The following is an 18,702-nucleotide window of genomic DNA, read 5'->3' as shown; positions in this document are numbered from 1 at the left end:
TTTTGAAGAAACATCTTCTGGTTACTAAGGGTTACTAAGTCCTATCCTTCAGTCTCCCATTCCCTTTGCTCCCAGCATGCACGGTGATAATGAAACATCCCATGCCCTTCTTCTTTGAAAAGCACTAGATGCATGACGTATCACGAACACTTCGATGGTGTAATTTTTCCAAAATACATTATTTTTGCATATATTCTCAAGGGAAGACTTCTCAGACCTCTAGTTTTAATGTATTATTTTTGTTTGTGTGTTTAGAAAGGCAAGACCATTCACCCTCTTTCCCAGATTCTAATCTGTGCCTAGTGCTTTCAATTTCACGCTTTTTTTTTTTTTTTTTTTTTTTGGAGTGGAAGATGAGTAAAAAAGAAAAGCCATGAAAAGTCAGTTCTGCTTCTGCAAACTCATTTCACTGATAAAATATACAATATTTAAACAGAGATAAATTTAGCACTGTCTCACAAAAATCATACAGGCTATTTCTCACAGTCCATTTCTTGATTTGAAAATTCATAACAAGTTATGATAATTTTAATCAAACAAGCATGGAAAGAAATCAACATGAGTTCTTATCCTTCCTATCACTCACCATGACTTTTCTGAAATTGCACCCCCTCTTTATTTCCTTTTTTTTTTTTGCAAGATCAAAGGGATCTTAAATTACGACAGCTTCTTCTTGTTCCTCACACTGCTACCAATGTCAGAATGCAGAGTCACTAGTATGGTGGTTTAAAACATGCTTCTCATTATATCCTCTCTAATCAAAATTTCCATGGGTCAAACACTGGGATCTTTTCACAAGATAACCTCATTCAGAGCAGTGGCTTTCTATTTACCTGCTAAAAATGTGGGGTTTACAGAAAAAACAACCAACCAAAAAGGGACAAAAATTACACTTTGCCACTACTCAAAATTGCCCCTTGAGGTCTTGAGTTTTCTCTACTACCTAACACAAAGTAGTTTATACTATCATCAAGCATTGCAGAGGCAATATATTTGTGGAAGAGCAAAGTGGTATTCCACCATTTGCCAAATAGCAGCAAGCTGAGTTTAGGTTCTGGTATTTCTGTTTATGCATAAGGGCAAATAAAAAAGGGTGGATATCAGTTAAAAAAATAAGTCTAAATAGGATACCTGAGTATTCTAAGTGAATTCCTCCTCAATGATTTCCATAACAGACCTGCTCAATTTACACAAGTCAAATCAAGATGTTTCCAACTATAAGCTCTTAATGCTATCTGAGCATCACAATGTTATTTCCCATGGGAAGATCCAAGCCACTACGAACAATAAAGATTCTAGAGTCCTAACTCAGCTAGCTACTTCATTGCTGAGCATTGTAAAACTGAATACCACTTTACTGTTCCGTAAGTCTATTTGCTCTGCAGTGCTGACAATGCTCCCTATCCTTATTAGGCCCTTATTAACTTTTGTCATTTTTTATACTAAAGCATCTCTGCATAAAATATCTATAAAGTAACTTTTTATTTCACAAGATGACACCAGCAGGAGAGGATAGAGTTGGAAAGCATCTTGTATATCATCTGAAATATCAATGAATTCTAAAATGGGGCCTGTGCCTCCCATCTATAACTACAGGATGTATGAAAAAGCTGATCACTTGCATGTTTTCCTTGCTGCTGAACTCAAATAAGCAGCAATTTCTCAAGGGACATACAAAATTCAGGCAAATAAGGTATTATGGTTGCTTGCATTTATTTTTGACCAAAACGTAAATCAGGTCAGCTCTCAGATTCCTGCAGGCTGCTAACATAACTTCCAGTGCCATGCATGTCAGGCAACCCCAATTAAGTTCAATCAGCTGCTTCAAAGTAGATCCTTCCATAGAAACCTTACCTAACTTTGCTTTAAAGAAATCTAGAACTTATAGTAGAACTACCTCTTTAAGTAAACAGTTCCACTGTCTGCTTGACCCTCCTATGAAACTTGTTTTGATATCAAAGTTAAATGCATCCTTTCAAATTCTAACCCCTTTTTTGCTAATTATATCCTTGGTGTCTATTAAGAGTAATTCTTTCCCCTTTTCTGTACTCTTTCCCTTTCCCATATTTAGAAGCAGAGATGCAGACTCCTCTGAATTGCTAGCTTTTGTTTATTCATTTTAGGTTACACAGGTTTAATTTTTTTTTTCCACTCTCTCCTTATAGGTCATACTCTCAAGGCATTGTAGCATTTCAGTTGCCCTTCTTTGAACCCTCACCATCTAAGATTTAATATATGTTGTTAGATAGCTAACATATGCATGAGTTCACTCAGGGTTAAACAGAATTGACTGAATTATGGACACTGATCCACCACCACCACCACCACCACCACCACCACCACAGTACTCCAAATCAATCCGTTTGTTTTTTAAAACCCATTCATAGGTTGCAAACATATGGCTTATTTCCACACACACTTAGTTGAACTTTTGGGAAAATTCCCAGATCCAGAATTAACACTACTTGGTTCCCTTATGCAAATTTCCTTCCTGTTCATTTGGCTTTGTGTGATTTTTAGGTTTATTTTAGTAGTATCTTTGTAAAATATTTTGCTCCATTTAAACTAGTCTCATTAAGTGCAAATCTTAAGCATATACATTGTCGTATACTTTGGCAATTTTGTACTTTCTTTGGTTTTACCCACAGATGCTTGGGATACAAGCATTATATCACTACTTATTCTTGTGCCCATCCTTACTTTAGGGGTTATTTGAAAAGTGAGGTTTGAGGGTGGGGAATGTGTGGTAACTACAATGTCCCAACAACTGCAGAAACACAAAAACAAGTGAAAGGTTGTAGTTCTGAGTAGGCGAAAGTGGGATTGTAAGAGCCAAGGTCACAGACCTTTTGGGTAACATATCCATCCCTCATTCCCAGGTGCATCTGTTATATATCAGGTTAAAAACCTAACTCTCCTGTTTGGAAATGAATTTACCCAGGAAAGCTCTGCTCAGACACAGCATCTGGTTTTCAAGCAGATCCTGCTTTTCCTCAGTTTTATAGCTGAGCTGACTGAGGCTGACGGAGGTCAGTGACTTGGCTAAGGTTGAATTGGCACTCTGGCTTCCATTCCATTTTCTATTAGGCCATATGGCTTTCCCACAAAACTTGGAAAATATTTAAGTAGGTGAGCCGCTTTATCTACAAAACCATAAAAAGGGAAAGGGTGCAGGAGAGAAGGAAGCATGAGACAGCATGACATGGACAGAGCACAGATTCCTTCCCAGAAATCCCATTGGTCTTCTCAGAGCTATATAAATACATAGCTAGTGAGGGGCAGCAATTTATTGATTGTGATTAGGTCCAGCTGGATAATCTTAACAGTTAGCAGAGGGTAAATGTAGAAAATATAATAAATAATAATACCACCTAGCTCCTTTCATCAGTAGATCTCTTTACACTTTACAAAGGAGATCAGTATTACGACCCCCATTTTACAGATGGGAAAACTGAAGCACAGAGATGTGAAATGACTTGCCCATGGCCACCAACAAAGGCAGGACTATAACTCAGGTATCTTGAGTCCCTGTCCAGGGTCCTAAACACTAAGTCATGCTGTCTCCCCGGGAGGTGAAAAGCATTTCACTAGCCATATACACACACCCATATGAACAAAGTGGCCATCTCCCACAACACCTTTGAGCCCAGTTTTCACAAAAACATATTTGTGCAGTTTCAAACATAAGATACAATTACTTTAAAGGAGGAAAATCAGGTTAAGCTAAAAATTCAGCTCCCCCACACACCCAATTTCAATTAAAACAATTATTTACACATTGTTAATATTCTACTGCAGCTTTTGCAGCACCATTATACTACATGCCAGAAAGAAAAACTGACTAGAAATCCAACAGTCTTATTTAATTGTCCAAGACAAGTAAAATAGTGAAAGTAAACCAATAGGACAAAAGGATGAAAAGTAAGTTATTTTCAGTTTAAAAAAAAATCCATTTTAAATGTCCAAACTAAGAGAATGTATCCTAAACAGAAAAACAGCACAGTGAAAAGTAAGGATTTTTTTTAAAACCAGTTTTAGTTTTAACTATTTAAAGGTCAGATTAATATAATAGGTGAAGGATTTTTTTTAAAAAAATGTAAGTTGACAGTATCCCTTTAGAAGTTAAATATTTTTCAGTCTACTTTAAATTGATGAACTACCAATTTTAATTTTGATTACATTTCTCATGCCATAAAGAAAACTCTGGTTACCAGGATCATGTGACCGGTGGAGATGTCCATGTTAGACTGAACTGGTTCTTCACACCAGGATGATGTGCTGCTCCGAGCAGAGGGGCTGGCAACGGGCCCATCACTAAACTGTGATGAGACACTGTTTACGCGAGAAGTGTGCAGGGGCTCTGGTCGATCAGATGATTTTACAGCCATGCGCTGACGGCACAGCTCCTAGAAGACAGAGAAAGAAGGGAACAATCTGCAGCTAATAGCAGCCACAATGGAATAAAAGTCTGCTAAGGTATACAGTACATCTCTAGAGTGGGAGTATTTTTCTTCCCTTAAGGGCTAATATTTTGGTATTCTGATATATACATTTACTAGACCCACTATATGAAATAAACTAGAAGTTGACCATCCCAGTCTCATGCAAAAGAAGTTTAACTATGAGTGCATGCACGTCACTCTTTTAAGACTGCCTCATAAATAATATTTTGGGGCTGAAATTCTATTAGCAGATGGATACGTTGTTTTATACCATACTTCATTCTATAAACCTAATTCTGCACTGTACAGCCCACTGAAGTTAATGGGGTTGCACAGGTGCAATTGAGAGCAGAATTCAGCCCTGAATTTGCAAGCTCAGCAAGTAATAACAACTGAACTGATGTGCTCTCTAATATAAATTCTAGTTGATAAATGTGCCATTTCTCTTCATTAAAATAGAGCATACACAACCCTTACTCCTAGATGTGGGGCACAGAAAATGAAGAATGACATTAACAAAGAATAAAAAATAGAAATCTGTCACATGTGCTGTAAGCAGCTTTGACAAAGAAAGAAAACTGAACCTACCAGACATCCCAATCCAACCAAGATAAAAATCATCAAAACCAACAAAAAATCTTCCGTAAATAAAGCATTTCAGTTGCACCATATATGAAATGCATGTCTAAAATATATTGTGTTTATATAGTAATGGAAAATGCTGCTAGTACAAACGTTTCCAGAGAAACAAGGCACTGCATTTAGAAATTCTGAATCTAATGGGCTAAACAGACCTTTGGTTATATTGTCTCTATTACAATGCATTTAGATTCACTCACGTGCAGTAAAATTTCAAAGTAAATAATAAAATTAGCATTTTTACATATGTCTATTGCCCATGAAGGATTTTTGGAAGTCTGTGCTGCACAGTAAGCCTGGCTATGTTCATGGTGCTTGGACATATTGTACATGTGGTGTGGTTGCACATTTGTCTCCAATTACTTATTTTACAGAGACATATACCAAGAGCTTAGTTACTTGCCTCTGGCGATCAAAATAATAGATTTTGAAGAATCCATACTGTTAAAATGTGATGGCCTCTGTTTTCCTTATTCAATAAAAATATAATTGCAACTCAAGGGTCATCAGTAGGATGACTTTTAAAACTCCATATATCATAGGAAATAAAAGGTTTTTTTCTTGTGATAGAAATGCATCCATTTCATGCACAGAATTTTTTTTTTTTTTAAAAAGACATTCAACTGGTATCTTTCCTTCATCACAGTTGTGACAATGACTCCAGCATTCAAATCTAGTATCCTCCTTTCCCAGTGAAAATCTGAATATAAACATATATCAAGATATCACTTTCCACTCCTAGGCAATAAACTAAAGAGCTATAGACCAAAAGACCATCCAAATGGTTTACACCTGCCTTTCATCCTAAACTGCTATTTTACTTGGTATTAAAGACCTCTGTACAGTGCAAGGTCTTTTTTTTGGTTTGGTTTTTTTGGGGGGAGAGAGCGGCACGGGAAATGGAACATGTTTATATATAAATTAAATTAATGAGAGTGAGACAAAAATACTACAATGTGTAATATAAAGATACACATTACTGACTTGTGGCAGATGCAACAATTATGCAGATCATCCAAATGAATGTCCATAAAACCACAAAATATAACAGTGGTGGGTTTTGTTTTGTTTTTTTTCTATTCATGCCTCTTTTTACAGAAAAAAAAGGATTTTTAAATAGAGTGCAACTTTTTTTCTCTTTTATACTGACATAGTTTTCCATATCTCCTTTTTTGTAAAGCTAGGTGGCTTAGCCTAGTCTACACTATATAGGTACTACCAATACAGCTGTACTGGCAGAGTTCCCTAGTGTAGACGCAGCATATGTCGACAGAAGGAGGTTTTCAGATAGCATAACACCACCACCTTCCCAAATGATATTAGCTATATTGATAGAAGTATTCTTGTGTTCTAGTGGAGACCTGGCCTTAGTTACCTGGTATTGACCACAACATGACAAAAATATGAGAATAAAAATTTAAAGCCTAAAATTAATTTGAAATAGCTTTTATATTTATTAGTGTGTTGTGATGTAAGGTAAGATATCAAACTATCGGGGCTAAGCATTTACATCACAAGGAAGTTTAGGTTCTCTGCTTTGTAAAAAGGATAAAAGAGTGTTTCTCTCTCTCTGAAGGGTCACACAAACTATCAGACCTTAAAAATATCACTAGATCAGAATGACTTTTGCTAACCTCCGAGTTACCCTGGGACAAAATAATTTTAAAACCTCCTTTAAAAAAAACAACAACAACAACAAAACAACTCCACATTTGGGAGAAATTCAAAACTTTTTGTATGATGGCTTCTTTATTAAAAAGTAATAGCTGCTCAGATATCTAAATATTAGACTTATTCCTGGTAGGGATGGGTTATTGGACAAAGTGCAGGTGAAGTGGTTAAAGGTAAAAAAATAAATGTAGTTTCTCATGACTAAGAGGTAAGTGGCCCTGCACTGTATCTGGCTCTCCCCATAATCGGGAATCATCCAGAAACCTGCCTAGTCCTGGCATAAATTTAAGCAGTCTTGGGGCTGCTATAATTTGTGCTCTGCTGCTCACAGCCCTTACAGGCAATTGCAGCTGCCAAGGATAGACAGACCACAGTGGATCCCCCATCATGACTCCTATATTTAGTCCTCCAAAGGAGTAGCAGAGCCAGCTATGAAGACTCGATACCATACATGGAAACCACAGCACTAGGGGTATCTGGGTGAGCACATGTGATGCCTTTATGACACTTCAGTGGTGAATATGGGCCATAAAGGGACTACGGAAGAACCATGTGTAAATTACCCATGTCCCTGTTCTTGAAGATATAACCTCCTGCTCCAGTGGCAGCTCTAAGAGGGATTATACTTCCTGCATTCTTGAGGATGGCTACGCTGTCTTCTCCCTGCCCTTGTGTGGGATTCTTTGCACCCCTGGAAGTAGTAGCAGGAACTGGTCACACGAACTGTGATATTGGCCAGTCCTTGCAAAGGGCAGTGTTTGTCCTCACTCCTCCCCCAGACAGGGCTAGGGCACCAGTTTAGTCACAATGTTAGGAAGGCTTAAGGAAGTGGTCTGGGCTGTTCACATAGCCAAAATAAAATAAAAATAAAAATAAAAAAGACAAAAAGGGACCTCCATGGTAGGCATTACAAATATGTAAATCAACCTGACTGAGCCCTAAAATATTGTTAATATTACTGAAATTCCATCACTGGGCCTTGACAGAGTTGACGTCACTTTGTTTAAGCCCCTAGTCAAGCCCTGAACATTTAAGACCATAGTTAAGAGGACCATCAGCCACCTACACATTTCTCTGCACTTTCAAGTGTTTATGTTTTTAATTCTAGAAGCAGTAAACATCATGCCCACAAGATGAGATTTAGAACCCAACACTGAACCCAGAAGTGAGGGTTCCAAACTGAACTCAGTGAACACTGGTATCAGCAAGGACCCATTTAATAATCATTTGCAAAGAGTGAATTCAATTTATGCATCACACTTTTGTATTTAACATAGTGGCCAAGGCTATTACTATACTACTGTGACTGTAATGTACAGTCTTTGTATACTGCTTGTTATTCCTCATTTAAAAGCATCATTTACACCTAAAAAAGCAATCATACTGCATACAGTAATATATGAAGGAATGATCCTCCTGACCCTTTTGGGCTATGATCTAATGGATGGGTCGGACATAAACATTTATTTAAAATGTAATTTAAAGTTTATGACATTATTTCCCATTACATAGAAATTGCTATCACATGGACGCAGTGCCTCTGTTTTTTATTTCCCACCATTTATTATCAAACTTATGTGGAAGTGACATGTAGTATATAATGGAAAACTAATATCACAGTGTGACAAAAACTGCAATAACCAAGATCAATATTCTGAAAATAATGTCCAGTTAAATGAGTTTAAAGTACAGTGTTATAATCATCTGTAGAGAAAGAAAATTGATAACCCTAAACACATCATAAACACTATTTTCAGAGAAACCTTGGAACTCTTCCAATGAGATTTTGAAGTGATCCTAATTTTTTAATCATCCCACAGGGAGATGGAGGGGTGAAAAGGAACGTTTAAAAAAATAAAATAAAACAACATTATAAAAATGTGGTGTTAAAGTAAATAAATCAAATATTTAATTGGGATTAACACACTGTAGATTAGTGGGTACATACAATTTAGCCAATTCTAAAGAAGAGCCTTAATTCACCCAGTGTTCCTCATTACAGGCACAACAGTTTGCCTTCTCAACCCAGGAGCAGGAAGTCAGTCTTAGCGCAGACCTTTGCAGACCATGATACAGGGAACTTACGCAGTGAGAAGCCACAGTAAGAAAATCTTACTACAGCACTTTTTTAAATTGTGATTGAAACCCTCTTCAAGCAGCCAGATAGCAGCTGCATTAGTGAAAGCCTCTCTTTAATCAAAAAGACAGAATGGACACATGGTTTATACATTCCTGGCTAGGACTCCTAACTATCACAACTGATTTTCATGCATAACCTCAACTTCCTACATTCCCACCAGACACCAAGAGACATCATGCCCACTCTGAAATGAATCTCACTCTTTCAATGAGGTGTCAAGCCAGGGCTGCTTTAGAAACGCAGCCAACATAATACGGCAAGTGCCATCTCTTCTTCAGGATGTCCCTGTTCCATGACAGCATTGCGCGTTTGCTGCCACATGCTTTTACACTGGATGACAGCTGTCAAGTATCACAAAAGTGTAGGAGAGGAAAGTAGAATTCATATCTACCAACAAGACAGGCCAACAATACACCAGGTTCCTGGAAAATCCATTAAGACCACATGGGTTACTAAAAGGCCTAAACTTGAAAGATAACCCATGTACACTCCATTGTAAGGTAAATTTACAACAGAAGAGGACATTCAAACTAGCCGGAGGTAGGGCTTCAGTGGTAAATATCAACTTGTTTCCTCATATGTAATGAATAATTAAGCTTTCCCTAAATCTGGCTCCACCACAAAGGAGTCGAGGAAGAAATTATCAGAGCATGCCCAGTATTTGCTCTAAAAAGTGTACTGTTAACGAAAGAGATAGCATACTGACATAGCCAAGAACACAGCTCCCTACCCACTCCCCACAAATCCTCTGATAAACATGGCAAAGTCCAGAAAGATCCTTTTATGTATGTTGATTCTGCGTATGCATAACTGCAATACATGATAGTATGTAGCATAGGCAAAAGTTAGAGCACAGAAATAACTAACATAACATAAAATAAAATAAAACCAGATGACGCCTTGCCATAATTAGTCAGAAAATGGAATCTGATCAGCACAGTAAGATGCTAATATCAGGAGATGAAGATGGCAATTGAGAGGCCTGACACACATCTCTTGCTTATGCTCATTTCTTTTAAAGATGAGCTGTTGAGTGTTGTCACCCTCTCTCCAAGCTGCCTTATATGCAGATATCACAGTTTATTAAAATGTGTCCACAGTCTGACTGCGTTCTGTCTGTGTGTCTTGAGGGGCTTTGTAGTCCTAGCCCAGTAACAGATTTTGACTCCTGAATCACTCTCACCTAGTGAAAAATACTAGACTGCCATAGTAATCAGCAGATGCCTTGTGACCCAAACTCCAGGTTACATGAACTCATGGTAAAAAATCCTAAACTCCATATAGACAGTTACATAGATCAAAATATTGAAACTTTATCAAGAGACTCTCACTTTGTAGTGGCGACCTATCTTTCTCAAAAGCTGATATAACCGGTTATAAATGGAATTGCTCAGTCTAGAGTAAATGCAAGTAGTCTCACAAAATCTGATGTATTGTTGTTCTGAACTGTTAATTAGGGTTGCCAACTTTCTAATTGTAGAAAACTGAACACCCTGGCCCTGCCCCCTGCCATTCCCTTAGGCCCCACCCCCCCCCGCTCAGTCCATCCCCCCTCCCTCTGTTGCTCACTCTCCCCCACCCCTTCTCTCTCTCTCACTTACTCATTTTCACCAGGCTGGGACAGGGGGATTGGGGTGCAAGATGAGGTGAGGGCTCTGGCTGGGGATGTGGCTCTGGTGTGCAGGAGGCTGGGGCCAAGGGGTTTGGGAAGGGGCTAAGGGCTGGGGTTGGGGTGCAGGAGGGGTGAGGGCTCCGGGGTGCGGCTGGAGTTGAGGGGGCTGGAGTGCAGGAGGGGGCTCAGACCTGGGGCAAGGGGTTGAGGTGCAGGAGGGGGTGAGGGATCCAGGGTGGGGCTGGGGATGACTGGTTTGGGGTGAAGGAGGGGGCTCAGGGAGGGAGTTTGAGTGCAGGAGGGGGTTCAGAGCTGGGACAGCAGGTCGGGGCATAGAAGGGGGTTCGGAGTGTGGGCTCCAAGCGGCGCTGACATCAGGCATCTCCGGTGAAGCAGCAGGCATGTATCCTTCTAGCTCCTAGGCGGAGGGGCAGCCAAGAGGGCTCTGCACACTGCCCCTGCCCACAGGTGCCACCCCCGCAGCCACAGTTCCTGGCCAATGGGAGCTGTGGAGCTAGCGCTCTGGGTGGGGGGCAGCATGTGAAGTCCTTCTGGCCACCTCTCCACCTAGGAGTCGGGGGACATGCAGGTTGCTTCCCAGGAGCTGCACGGAGCCTGCCTGCCCTGCGGTGGACAGCTGGACTTTTAGCAGCTCGGTCAACTGTGCTAACCGGAGCCGCCAGGGTCCCTTTTCGACTGGGTGTTCCGGTTGAAAACCTGGCAACCCTAGTTGTTATTCTTCCCAGCATGTTTACCTCAAATCTATTGAATAGGAACCTGGAAACTAAGGGAATTCACAATTTTCCAGTTTATTTAAAAAAAAAAAAACCCGCCCCCAAAAAGATATACTAGTACAAAAGTCAAAATTTCTTCATTATGCATCTGAAGTTACACAACTTAGAGGAGTCAAAACCAATCCAATACAGAGGCCTGGCATTCTCAAATGTTGTTAATCTCTTGTTAACCAAAACCAAACCAAACCCACCATAGCTTCTTCACACACATTTGAAAATTGTGAACACCAGAGATGGAATCAGAATTATCTGGGGAATAGAATTAGGAGAAATGAAAAGATATCAAAGGAAAATTCATATATATTAACAGTGGTGGACACTTACACAGCATGCCCTTAAAACCTAAACCAGACAAGCATCGGAGAACATACTGTAAAGCAACAAACCCACTTTAACTAGAACTAAACAAAATGACCTAATATTTGTTTTCATTTGTAGTAAAATTAATGTTTGTAGAATGTAATGAACAATGTGAAATATTCAATTTTAAAAGATTCTGTGCTACAACTGCTAACAAAACATATTGTGGGTATTAAGAACATATGCAAATTATATAGCATGACCTTTAAAATTACTCAGGAAAATTCTCCTCTGGTATGATTCCCTTCTCACTTATTTGAGCATTTTTCTTTTAAAATTATGGACCTGCCCTTTAAAGTTAAAGCTGAACTGAGTTTTGCACATAAAAGCATGGATTCAACCATTTTGTTGCACATGTACTGACACAACCACAATGAAAACAAAAACTGAAAAAGTTTACTGTATCTAGAAAAATCAGATTAATCTATATCTGGACTAAAAACACTATGATGCACTAATTATAATTGTATGGTGTCACTACAGAGCAGAAGGAAAGTTGTTTGGCTGCCTTCACTGTGCATTTCCATAGCTTAACACGTTTGTATTTCTTTTAAATTTAACCTTCACTGAGCTTCCTGGATTTGTAATCCTTGTTTGGGGGATAATTACAACCTCCCTGTAATTGTTTTATTCTTATATTATTGAAACAACTCCATCTTAATTCAATTTTAAGAAATTTTTTTGTCCAGGAATATAATAAATAATTCATATGCTGGAAATAGTTATGTATATAATTTTGTTTACAATTATGAAACGTTAACCACTGGAATCAGAGTACATTCCAACAATGAATCATTTGATAAATATTGAAATAATGCTTAAATGAGATATGTATAGAGAACATAATGCTACCTTTAGACTAGATGCATCCTTATAAATACGCATTCTGTTGCTCTTTTAACCCCATCCAGACTGCTAGTAATAGAACCGGGGGGGGGGGGGGGGGCGCGGAGGAGAGGGGAGAAAAGGACTAGACATTTTAGATTTATTAATTTAGCTGTGGATGCAGAATTGTTCTCTACATTTTAATTGTCTACCTAGGTTGTCATCCATCACCACTGTCTCCAAGCCCATTATATAATCTCAAGTACTTTGTTGAGATTTAGTTTTTTTAAAATGACTTAGATGATGGAGCTGTTCTCATTTCTCCGAGATACTATTCCAGAGTCTATTATCTTCCAGCCAGAAATCATGCAAGGCTTTGATAATCACGTGTGTGTTTTTCTAATAAGACCCCAATTTTTTGTCCTCATGCCCCGTGAAATGAAAAACTTCTATTAGTTTAGCACTTCAAGTGATTCTTGGTCATGACTCATACAATTATGAACCCATACTATCACACACACAAGAAAGCAGAAGTAGTTGCAGAGGAGGGGAAAGGAAGGGAAAAGTTAGTGTTACTTAAACTGGAGAGGAATTTTTTGGTTTTGGTTTGAAACTCCTCGGTTTCAAACATTTGAACAACAGAGCGATGAACTATCCTCCCACCATAAGAAAGCCACATACTACAAGGGCATGAACACATCTATAAAACCTCAGTGGACTTGAGCATTTCCATTTTTCTATTATTCTAACAGTACAATTACACCACATTTAATATACAAGATTTCCATACACTAACCTTAGTTCCCCAACTGGCCCCTTAAAGCAGATGTTGAACAGCCTAAAGCTTGTGTTGTTTTTCTGTGGTAGGGATCTTCCCTTTATAGGGATTCCTCGGCAGATGCTTCCAGGTGAGGGCCTAATAGTTACAGGTTCCAATGAGTCTGTACTGCCATGGAACAACTGTGGTGTGGTTTCTCTTGAAACCCAGAGGCACAGGTCTCCTTACAGAGGATATGGGCTTCATGAGGATCAGTGAGGTTTGGGGGCAACAGTCAATCTGTTCTGCCACTTTCTCCTAATGGAACAACATGGGAGATAACTCTGAGCGGAACCTTAAGCAGACTTCTTCCCTCTTAGCCTCCCTGGTGCATCCTTTCCTAGAAAAGGAGGTGACTGGGGGTGGGGGGGTTATTAGGCCAAAGAATATGAAAAAATCATTTTATGAAACCGGTGCCTTTCACTACCAAGATTCCAAATGTAAATGCTTCAGAGGAAGAGAAGAAATATTAAGAAAGTTTAAGAACTTTCTTAAAAAGGATCTCAAATCACTTTTCCAGACATAATGATTGTAATTCTGGGGAGGGACAGGGGTCCGAGGTATACCTGGAAACATTTCTGTGGCAGATGGTTTTGTCTGTTTGAATCAAAAGCGGCTGCTAATTGCACATCACATGGCTGTCATCGCTATTGGTGTGGTTGTGTGTAATATATTATACACACAAGATAAAATGCAACACCTGTACACTGGGGAGGAAAGACAGACTTGTAGTTAAGACACTGGAATACAATAGAGACGATCTAGGTTCAGTTCCTCGTTCTGCCACAGACTTTGAATATGACATAATTCTCAAAGTGCTCAGCTCCGCATGAGAGTCGCTATGTCTGAGCACCCTTGAAAAATCTACTCCTTGATCTTCAGCTCTTCACTTCTTTTGTCTGTCTTGTCTATTTACATTGTATGCTCTTTGGGGTAGACTGTCTATTATGGGTTTGCACAGAATCTAGCAAAATGGGATCCTTACAATACAGTAGGAGTTACTGTAATACAAATAAATAATAATGGGGCTATGCATGTGGTAACACCAGGCAGAATCACATGATAAATGCATTTATCATGCACCTTTGACTTCATCTTCCCACTCAGCCAAGTTTTTTGTAAGACACCAAGAGGAGCTTTCAGCAGCTACTGTTATTTAAGGGGGGGGGGAAATGTTTCCTCTTCCTCTACCCAAAGGTAGAGCTCTGGATATCCAAACTGTGCAAAATTTAGTCCTGAAACAGGTACAGTTTCTCATTAGATAAAAAATGTTCAGACCATGTAATCAGTTGTCCTGTGGCCCCTCAGGGATAGAAATTGGGTTTTATCTCATTAGAAGGAATGATTTCCAGCTTCACAATGGACCTCAGCATTTACATCTAGCTCTGGAAGGACCTAACATGATAGTTTCCTGAGACATGAAAATGTAACTGTTTCAAAATCTATCGTAGCCCATTTTAGAGGATTCTGTGCCTCTGTCTGAACCCTGTGTAGCTGGACTCACGATAACCGAGGCAAAATATAGTCCCTACAGCTTTTTTAGATCTAAAATAGTTTTTTTCCTGTAAAATATGGGGCATATACAGAGTAGGCTCTTATTTGAAATGACCAGCATAATTCACTTCTGTCTAGTTAGGTTTTATAAGGGTACCCATCATCATGGTCTCTTAATTGCTGTCCATGGAAAGTAAACACAAAATCACTCTCCACTTTTACTCCCGATAGCAGGAACAAACTTAAAATTCAGATTTTATGCAAAATACATATTAGATAAAGTATGAAGGTGAGGTTTGAGAGGGACAGCATAAGGGAGTTTCAGAGTAAGAGGGCTTTGCCTCTTGTAAAGTAATGTGACTATCCCAAAGTCCTACCCACAAGAGTTTGTGAAGTTTTCTGGAATGACAGCAAGTGCGTGTATATATGTTAAAGAGTATGAATGATCTCAGAACAGGCATTCTTCCCTTGGTTGTGTAGTCAACAAAAGCTAGGAGTAAAAAGGATTAATGACAGTAAATAATATTACAGATTCCCCTTAAACATTATAGAGACCTGAAAATTAGAATTTACTTTGTACCAAAACCTTAGTCTCAACACTTACAAGAACTTGGAGATTTAACATTTGGGGGGAAAAAATACAGAATCATTGGACCAGTCTTTTAACTGCTCTTTTTTAATTGCTACCGCACTGCCAGCCAGTGATGAAGGGATTGCTGCTGAAGCCCTGACTTGCCTTGCTGCCGTCATACGCAATAAATCTCTCATTGGAACAGGCTCAAAGAAAAAAGGAACGATCTGTTGCCATAATTGAAGTTCCTTGGCATATTTTTTTAAATATAAATAGTCTCTATGTGATTATGAACATAGATATTGCCATACCAGTTCAGAACTGTGATCCATCTAATCCAGTATCTTGTCTCCGACAGTAGCTAATATTAGATGCTCCAGAAGAAAGTGCAAGAAACCTTGCAGTAGGCAGATGCAGGAGAATCTGCTCTCCAGAAAGATTTCATCCTAAATTAGATATTGTCAAACCCTGAAGCGTGAAGTTTTAGGTCCCTTCCAAAACTTTTTAGCATTATCTGTTTTAACCAGGATATTTGTCCTGTTCCTCTTTGAATCTTACTAAAACCTTGGTCCTGATGACATCCTGTGGCAATGAGTTCCACAGTCTAATTATGTGTTATGTCAAAAATGTTTCCTCTGTGTGTTTAGAATTTTCTATCTTGTAAATTCATTGAAAGTCCCCTCGTTCTTGTATTACGAGAAAGGGAAAAACAGACATTTTCCTTTACCTTCTGTGTGACATTCATTATTTTGTATACTTTTATTGTTAATTGGTGATAAAACAAGTACTTGGAAGTACCAGAAGAATGGCCTACCACAAGGATCAGTATGGTCTTCAACGTTATTCAACTTATATTCAAATAACTTCCATATACCGGATCTTGCAAGGTTGTTTATGCAGATGACATATGCCTTGGCATTCAGTCACACTCCTTTGACATACTTGAGAGCATTCTGAATGCAGATATGGTGGCTACGGCCAATTATTGTAATCAGTGGTGCACAATACCAAGTGGAAGTAAGATTGGACTGAACGACTTCCACTTACATTATGCACAAGCAGGCAGAGTGCTAACCACAGTTCTCAATGATCATCAAATACAGCATGATTCATACCCAGTCTATCACGCTGGACAGAACTCTCACAGATCATGACCATCTTACAAATACAGTGACTAAAGTCAAAGTGTGAAATAACCTGCTCAGAAACAACATGGGGCCAGAACAACATGGGCCAGCCAACACCCAAACATTATGCACTTCAGCCTTCGCACTCTGTTATTCAACAGCAGAGTATTGCACTCCAGTATGGGCTCGCTTGTCTCACGCAAAGGAGATCAACATACAACTTAATTCCACCACACGTATTTTTTCAGGCACACTTAAATCTTCTCCTCTACCATGGTGACCGGTTTTCTGCAGTAGTGCTCTGCCCTGGGTTTGTAGAGAGGAAAGCGTAGCAAAGCTCATGATGAAATTGTGTGCGTCACGTCTACTATTAAAGACTTGTTTAATCCACCACATAATCATCTACCCTCACATCACCAGTTGTGGATAAAGTTTATCAGGTGAGGGATTTACAGTAGAGGCTATGTGGAAATCGTCATGGTCCACAGCGAAAGTGACAAATAATTATCTTGTCTCAGACCCCACTCAACATCAACCTGGGATTGATTTACCAAGAAGGTAATGGAGCCTTCTGAACCAGCTTTGTACCAGACATGGAATTTGTGCTACAGCGGAATTTCTGTGGCATTTTAGAGACAGTCCTCTAGGTTAGTGTGGTAGCCACAAAGCTTTACACACATTGCTGAGGATGGCAAAGTGACTCCACTTCCTGGAGGTCTTCAGGCCTTGAACATCATTGAGAAGAATGCTGTGGGGCTTGGCTTGACCAGTTGGCATAGGTCAAATAATAAATTGTTTCCCTTCTTATTTGTCTCCTTTCTACAATAAAACAAACAAACAAACAAACTAACTCTTTTCATGTGAGTTTTCCACGTCCCTAATCATTTTTGTCTCCCTTCTTTGAGCCTCTCCAATTCTGCAATATCCCTTCCGAGATGGAATAACCAGTATTGTTCACAGTATCCAGAGGAGGGTGAATCATTGATTTATATTTAACTAACTTCTAAGGCTCTCAAATAAAAGATTACGGATCAACAATCCTTAGAATGCCCTGGGTTGATCCAGACTATTGAGACAAAGTCAAACTGAGAATAGCCTGCTAGGCAACTCTATTGTATATTTCAATTTCACAGTCAAGAGATTTCTAGTGAGGTTAATAAGAAATCCCCTCTCACCAAATCACACCCCTTAATGCAAGCCAAACAGTTTCCTTCTACGGAGAACCACAGAGGGAATCTACTACCAGCTGTTGGAAAAGAGATGGTATCAAGAGACTTATCCATACTACCTACCAAACAGCAGAACTTTTCCTTTTCTCACTATCATCTTCCCACCCCAGTCCTTCTATTTCTGGCTACTGGGAGAGATCAATATTTCTCTCCTCCTGCACAAATATTCTGCCTGATACACTTAGGAGCCTGACTTGGGAGTGCAGACCCATGGTACTATAGCTGGGTAGGAGCGCCTGTATGCTACCATTACCAGTCCACTTCAACCTCTTCCACTGTTGCTGGCAGAAATCAGTTGGAATGGAGAGCTTTGGATCTAGAAAGTCTTGAGTCTGAATTCGTGACAGGGGAGGAGAATGGTTTACCCCAACCAAGTTAAACAGTTAAACTAGAGAATGAAGGAAGGTCTGGATTGTGATAATGATGAACTGTTCCCTCTTGGGAGGGAATAAGTAAGCCACTTATGAGACCTATATATTGGCAGAACAGTGCTGCCCAGGTAAAGCAAGAGCAGTGTAAACACATGAAAAAGCTATACAATAGCCTGGAATCAGGTTAGCTAGACTAAAAACAAAGAGTTTGCACAGAACAGGAATAGAATTTTATCAGCCTGAAATATTAAAAAACAAAACATTTCCTTGATTAAAACTGCTATTCATTCAGAATGCAGACACCCCAAACAGCAATATAAAAAAAATCAAAAACTAGGAACTGTTGAGCAAAGACTAGAGTAGGAAAAACCCAATTCATTTACCCATTTGCTTATGTCACCTACATCAAACTAGATTTCCTCCAACTCAAAAAATGATTGGTCTTCTCCTAAAATATGATTTGTTCTTTGAAAGACTTCAATTCTAGACATGTGCTTTCAAAGTTTCCCTTCTGCGGTCTTGATGTAGTCATTTTATACAAACTTAAGCGACGACAATTCGATCTGTATGTGAAAGGTGCCATCCCCTAACCACTTGAATATGAAATGCA

The 18,702-nt window shown here is 39.1% G+C and overlaps 1 protein-coding gene across 2 annotated transcripts in view; it reads right to left on the bottom strand.

The window, feature by feature from the left end:
* Window positions 1-18,702, bottom strand: part of PTPRN2 (protein tyrosine phosphatase receptor type N2) — a 992,764-nt gene that overhangs the window by 95,980 nt on the left and 878,082 nt on the right. The window contains exon 14 of one of the 2 annotated variants that reach the window (XM_038390254.2): window positions 4,212-4,406. The exons of the other annotated variant lie outside the window; for it this stretch is intronic. Coding sequence (XP_038246182.1) covers window positions 4,212-4,406 — 195 coding nt within the window. The remainder of the gene's footprint in view (window positions 1-4,211; window positions 4,407-18,702) is intronic. 2 annotated transcript variants of the gene reach the window in all.

Source organism: Dermochelys coriacea, chromosome 2, assembly GCF_009764565.3.
Source record: "Dermochelys coriacea isolate rDerCor1 chromosome 2, rDerCor1.pri.v4, whole genome shotgun sequence".
NCBI lineage: Eukaryota > Metazoa > Chordata > Testudines > Dermochelyidae > Dermochelys > Dermochelys coriacea.
The sequence above is the reverse complement of the archived record's forward strand: the minus strand, read 5'-3'. Positions and strand labels throughout refer to the sequence as shown.